This window comes from Lactuca virosa, chromosome 1 (genome assembly GCF_052849685.1).
Source record: "Lactuca virosa cultivar CGN04683 chromosome 1, Lactuca_virosa_CGN04683_v6, whole genome shotgun sequence".
NCBI classification, from domain to species: Eukaryota; Viridiplantae; Streptophyta; class Magnoliopsida; order Asterales; family Asteraceae; genus Lactuca; species Lactuca virosa.
The window spans coordinates 85,328,244-85,335,587 of NC_136426.1; the positions used below are offsets into that span (position 1 = coordinate 85,328,244).

General features: G+C 31.3%; 1 protein-coding gene across 1 annotated transcript; it reads left to right on the forward strand.

The window, feature by feature from the left end:
• Positions 1-1,597: 1,597 nt before the first annotated feature.
• On the forward strand, positions 1,598-2,925 carry LOC145116304 (uncharacterized). The gene is made up of 4 exons (XM_079052654.1): positions 1,598-1,613; positions 1,734-1,888; positions 2,294-2,401; positions 2,489-2,925. The coding sequence occupies exons 1-4, from the start codon at positions 1,598-1,600 to the stop codon at positions 2,921-2,923; spliced, it is 714 nt and encodes a 237-aa protein (XP_078908780.1). The 3' UTR covers positions 2,924-2,925.
• Positions 2,926-7,344: the final 4,419 nt, after the last annotated feature.

Below are 7,344 nucleotides of genomic sequence, written 5' to 3' on the forward strand. Positions count from 1 at the left end.
TTTTTCTTTCTTTCTTTCTTTCTTCATCTATTTATTTATTTGTTATTTAGGCTCTGTTTGGTGCACATAATCTAGCTTTTTTTTTACCTTATTGCAATTTTTTAGATAAAGAAAGAAAGAGAAGAGTACTTAAGTCTTTTGGTTTGTTTGGTTAATATGCAGTCTTTTCTTGTAGGCAAATAGCATGTAATGTACCTTAACATCTATACTTTCTAAAATGCAATTTCTTTTTTTGTGTAGTTACAATTTAACTATCAGAATTCGGAAATGTCTCATAAGGTTTGATAAATTTTTCTGAAAATAAAGTAAATGTGTCTTGTTCCATAACGCTTTGTTATGGAACATCTTCCCAAATAATATTTTGTTAACTTTTTCTTTGTTTTTCTTTTGTTGAGATAAAGTTTATTTGTTTTATTTGTTCTTCTTTGTTCCAGGTTCCAATCCACTCTACTTCACTCCAATCCAATCCAACCCAACACAATCCAGGTGATAACAAAACTATCATGTTTAAGCTTTGTGTTTTATCTTTTATACTTACTATGACATTGTATTTTAGAAAATAGTTCCATTTTGAGTTTGAAAGGGGCTAATCCTAAAAGTAAGTTGTTATTTTTTTCATTTTTAAAGGGCTAAGTCTAAATAGCAATCTACTTTCATTAAAGTATTTACATTATACTTTTAGTTTTTGTATTTAGTTCACATTGCTACAATTAGGTAAAAATTTCAAAGTAAAAAAATAGGATGCTAAAATAAATAAGCAAGCAAAAGTACATTGTTATTTTAAAGTAAAAAGTAGTATGCTTAAATTTTCAGTAAGATATTTGAATAATATTTGTGAACCTAAAGATTTATAACTTCCTAATTTTTTAAAATTTCAGGAAAGATGTCACAATTCTTATTAAGAGAAACATTGAAATGAAAGCAACATACAAATGTACGTTTCATAAACAAACGTACCGATGATGCAAAATATGTTGGTAATATATCATCATCATCTTGTACCACATTATCATCTGTTGGTACTGTATCTGCCCCAGCATTTGTTTCACATGTTGGTACTATGGGTGCCACATCATCAACACATGAATCATCCACCCAATTATCCTTACCTACATCATCTACCCAATCATCTGTATCTACATCTGTCCAATCATTTACAGTTGTATCTACTACATCATCTATACCTAGATCCACAACAAATGGTAGTGAATCGGTTGAGGAAAATATTGGCATTCAACATCAAGGGTATTTACTTGGATCTACTGGACTGGATGGGCGTCTATATATTGGAGTGCGAGATAAGGAGTAAGTTAAAATACTTACATTTTTATCAACATTGAACTTCATGATTTTTACAATGCTGTTAATTTTTTCGTTTGTAGGTTATTTCCTTCGGGCCCATGTTCTTCCATTATCTATGAATCCTTTGGTGAAAGAGCTGATTTAAACGGGTATAGCTGGGCAACTTTAAGTGACGAGACAAAACTCCTTTATTGGGACGAGTTTCATGTATGTATCTCGTTTATGCAATTATTAGGTACTCATTAACTAAAAAACTCATCTATATATTTTGTATTGTAGAAAAAGTGTCATTGGGATGAAGCAAAAACTCCGTTAGTCCAAGCTTGTTAGGAAAATAAGGCAAAAGAAAGATATAGACAATATATCTACAATATAAGCTCAAAATGGAAAAAGTCGACTCTAAAACAAACCTGTTAATACAACATCGGAAGTGTGGACATCCTGGACTACAAGATGGAATACTGAAGAGTTCAAGAAGAAATCAGAACAAAACAAAAAAAATAGGCGTAGAGGTGTAGCTGATGGACAAGCCCTTTCTACGCATACCGGTGGATCGGCTTCTCATTCCAAGATTGCTTCTGATTTAGTAAGTACTCATTTAATTTTATATTATAGCAATCTACTTTCATTTAGAAATACCATTATTTAGTTCTATTTTGATTTTTATAAGGACTAAGCATAAATACATAAAATAGCAATGTACTTTCATTTAGTTGTATGTTATAGTTTTTCTAGTTCCATTTTGATTTTTAAGAGGACTAATCCTAAAAAGTATATTATTTTATTTTTCATGTTTAAAGAGTGGAGCCTAAATGCAAAAAATAGCAATCTACTTTCATTTACTTTTGTATCATAGCAATCTAGTTCCATTTTGATTTTTAAATGGGTTTAGCCTAAAAGTAAGTTGCTATTTTTTCATTTTTAAATATCTAAGCCTAAATGTAAAAATAGCAATCTACTTTAATATTGATTTTTTTTTGTATATATGTAGAAGAAGCTTTGGGGACATGATCTGGCACACCATGAACTATTCTTGTATACACACACTAAGAATCACGATGGAGTGACTTTTTTAGTTGACAAAGCTAAAAAAATTCATGTAAGTTTTATTTTTAATAATTTCATGTAAATTTTTTTTGATTTTTTTTTGTATAAGTTTTATCTCAACACAATTATAAAATTATAGGATGATTTTATGGAACGATGTGATCGGTTGGAAGCAATAGGAGAGGAAATTGATGAGGACAAACTATTTTATGATGTTGTTGGGGGACATGATCGAAAAAAGAGATTATATGGATTTGGCTCATATGGAAAGCGCATTCGTTCTAGTAAAGGATCTTCTGAAATGCATCGCGAACAATACGAGGATAATAATGCCGAGACAAAAGTCGAGATTGAGAATTTGAAGAAGTTAGTTGAGACACAACGCGAACAATATGAGGATATTCAACAAAAATATGAGGATGTTCAGCAAAAATATGAGGATGCTCAGAAAAAGAATGTGGAGTTTCAGCAGAAAAATGTGGATGTTCAAGCAAAGTTTGAACAACAACTTGCACAAGCAATGAATGTCATTAACACATTGAGTGAACATGTCAAAACTTTTATTAATCAATGATAGAATATTATGTACCGAATAATGTTTTACGTTAAATTTGTAGCGAATTTTGATTTTAAAATATGTATATTTTGATGTATTTGATATTTCTTTTAGTTTCTATAGAAATACTTTGTTATTTTTGGTTTTATATTAATTGTATTTTTGTAAATTGATATAATAAGTCAAATTAAATAACGGAATTTTATAGAAAAAATGGTATGGAACGATTGTTATGGAATTGATTACAAAAAAGTTGTTACGAAATTTGCTACGGAATGAATGGCTACAGAATTTGTTACGGAACGAATGGCTACGGAATTTGCTACGGAACAATTAGTTACGGAATTTGCTATGGACCAAATGGCTACGGAATTTGTTACAGAACAATTAGCTACGGAATTTGCTATGGACCAAATGGCTACGGAATTTGCTACGGAACAATTAGCTACGAAATTTGCTATGGACCAAATGGCTACGGAATTTGCGACGGAACAAAATAGATACGGAATTTGCTACAGAATTCATTGTTACGGAATTGTGATGGAAGTGTGTTGTAGTTGAAATGCTACGGATAGACGTCGTAGCAACGGCCATAGTAAAATTGCTATGGAACTATAATTTCGTAGTTAAACATTTTGCTACAAGAAATCTTACTATGGAATCTCATTGGCAAATTCCGTAGCAACTTCCGTAGTTATTTAGGTTTAGCTACGGAATTACATCATTTTGCTACAGAATTTTTCCGTAGTTAAATCGAAATTTTCTTGTAGTGGTATTTTCTCTCATTTACACTAGAAAACGAGTTTCAAAAATCTCATGCCATTTAACAGTTTTGAGAATCATGTTAGAGAACAAGTTCGAAACTCTTTATTGGATATAGGTTTTAAACTAGTTAATATACTTTCAGGTATCCGTGCTTAATAAGTTGCTAAACTTGTAATATATTGGTCTTGCATTGTTTATATACACAAATAACCTAATATGGAACTCTCGCTGTCACTTAGAACAAATTGACGACTCTTAAAATTTTTAAAGCTTTTTCATCAATGTTTTTATAGCAGCTTGTTTGCTCATGAATTCCCTTCAAACTGAGAAGAAGAATATCTAAGCAGTAAAAAAGTGCATGATGTTCGTGTTCTGCAAATGGTGATGTTGATAGAGTGGAAGGATATAAGACTATAAGAGGGATTAATTAACTACTAATTTCAAATTATATCAGGAAGTTGACATCCCTTATAATTAGCCGTTACTTTTTTAGATGCAATTTATTTTGCAGATCCTTTATAAAGATCCAATAATAATAATAGGTTGTATAAAGATCCAAAAATAGGTATTAACCTACTTGTTTGAAGGCAATTCAGGTAGAAATGTATTGGAAACTAATTTTTCACATGAGTTGGTATTGAAGGCAATTCAGGTAGAAATGTATTGGAAACTAATTTTTCACATGAGTTGGTATTGACTGATGAGGTCAATGACAATGTCTGTTGGTAAAGTTATGTTGTATTTATCTTTATTTTGATAAATAAATTTACGACTTATATATGTTATCTATGAACGACATATGATATAATGAAAAGAACAATATGATTAGTGAGATTGTGAGGGTTGGTTTATTCATTCAAATGAAACGTAGGACTATATGTTTGAACCTATGGAAAGATACTATAAGGCATACCGCTATATGAGGCCACCTATTTTGACGAATCTATCAGTAATAGAGATAGATAGTTAAAATGATTATTTATGCCCCTTCTTTTGGTATATGTACATTGTTTTTATATGATTGTCTCCTTGGGATGGGATGTGGGACTACTCTTTAGGGCCGCAATCATGATTTTTGTCCATTAGTGTTGGTCTAACGATATTACTTTGTCCCGATATGCAATTGAAATCGTTTTGTGGAGAACCAAGGTGTAAGACAAACATCCCAATATGAATGTCCTATATATTTACATGACATTATCTACGTAAATCAGAGTATTTTCACTACCTAAATCTACAAGATTTTCTTGTATATCAATGGTAGCATTCTTGCCATGTCAAATGATTATAAATTTCACGTTTTGAGATGGGTATGGAATCGTCGGTTACCATACATAAGAAAAATAAATAAAATATTGTTTGTAAGAAAAGAAACGTCACAATATTTTTTTATATGTGTCAAAGTGATGGAAAAGAAAAAAGAATATCTTTTACATATCCTACCATTTTGTCAACCTTTGGGGAAATGATAACAAGAAGGATATTGTTGTCTACATTAGAAAAACTCTCCGCGATGAACTATACACCGAGTGGCTTTATACCAATAAATAGAAAAATAACAACTTAAATAATGAATTTATAAATAGAATTGAGGTTTTAGAGACAATATTTTTTTCTATAACCATATTGTCAGTAAGGATCAAGATAAAGATTCCTGAGCCAACTTCATATTTTAGTATTATCGCCACAAAGAAGAACTTTTGGATTTTTTATTTGTAACCCTCAATATTGCACTCTCGATCATTATCCTCTTAATTTCATCATTCGTCCAATGGGTGATTTCTTATTCAATAGTTGCCTCAATTGATAAAAACAATATAAATTTCTTATAACTTGTTTTATACAAGATTACATTTACAAAAGTGCCAAATATATACAACAAAAATCATAATTTTGAAACAAATAAAAATTATGAATCCAACAAAACTATTTGAAGTACTTTGTAACTCGCAAAACTAATCACCAACATCAAATTCGAAGGCATTTAAAAATTCATGTATTTTGAAATTGCAATTGTGAAAAAATTGTTTCGAAACTCAAAGTATTTGATATGAGACTGGGTTTCAAATCGGTTTTGCTCTTTATATAAGATGTGGTCAGAACGTTAAATACGGTAGCGGAGTGTGATTGTCATTGTCCCTATAATAAACTCATTGTCTAATTTGTTCGTTTGTTAGCAAATTAAATGCTCATCTCCATCTAGTTCATGGAGTAAATGTTATCTTGCCCTTATCGTGCGGTTACTACAGTGCAAGCTATTTTACTTTCGATGACACATTTTCAATTGTCTAATTTGTTCGTTTGCTAGTATTCATGTGCTCGAGGTTTAAAGCATATGTAAGAGTGAACAAAAAGTCGATGCAACTTATGTTTAAGTAACAATATGTATTATATTATTATGATCAAGGGAAGTAAAAATATCGAGTTTGGAAATAAATAGACATCTACATTGATAATTATTTAGACTGATATATAATATGAGTGTGTGGGTGTTGATTAAAAATGAAGGTTGTCAATCCCGGGCAATTGACCAATTTTATTAACTTTGAGACACTAACTTCTAACTGACCGGTTGTTAAAACAAATTGTGCCACTAAAATTATATTCCCCCATATCTTGTAGTATTTAATGCAAGTGGCCCTAAAAATTTCTCTTGGGTCTCAACTCTTATAAATATGGTCTACTAACAGGAAAAACCTTCAAATGTAGATCCAGCCCATTAGAGCCTTTTTGCATATATACCTAACACCCCGTGAGTCACGGAATCCTACAATAGACCCACCTCGTGAGTCACTGCGTCATATTGTAGACCTGGTCTCGGATAGGTCCTGCAAAAAGACTAAGACAAAACTAGTCTACAACGAAATCAAACCGAAAAAATACGGGTCTATAAAAAGATCGACCGAGACCAGTATGAAAAAAGACCTTGATAATCGATATAATACTAAATGTCTTTTATTTCAAAAATTTATTAACGACCAACTCTCAAACTATGTATAAAAAGAAAAATTATAGTGCATATATACAGAAATATCTATCATAACAAACAGTTATACATATAAAAACTCTAACCCAAACCGAAAAAAGTTCGGTAAAAAAAAAGACCAAACAACCAAAAGACCGCTGGAGTTTGATCCAAAAGAGAAAACCGTACCAATACGAGACAGCTTTTCTTCACCTCTCTACACATCTAAAATCCATTGAAGATAATACACAACTATTTCGTTAATAAATGACTAATTGCGAGTGAATTCTAGTCAACCATACACTTTTGCCCACAGTAATTTAGTTGGTCTAGAGATTTTGATAGGTTTATGCTTAAGAAATATACGCCATGCTGATTTCAGCGTGGATACATTTGAGAAAGTTAACTTTTTTTATCATGCATTGCTACAAGTGCACTACTGCTTCCATTAAAAACTAATTGGTGAGTGATTAATTTTAAAATGTTATGCAGCGACTAAATTCTACTTCCTTAACATTTGATCTGAAATTGGTGGATTTTGACAAATCAGTTTGGGTAAATTACACCATTCGTCTCTCGTGTACATGCCGGAAAGCGTGTTTAGTCCCTATTTTCAAAAATTAACTCGGACCGTCCCTCGTTTGGTTAATAGTTGCACGCTTCATCCCTCGTTTGGTTGATATTTGCGAGTTTCATCCCTTGCGAAACC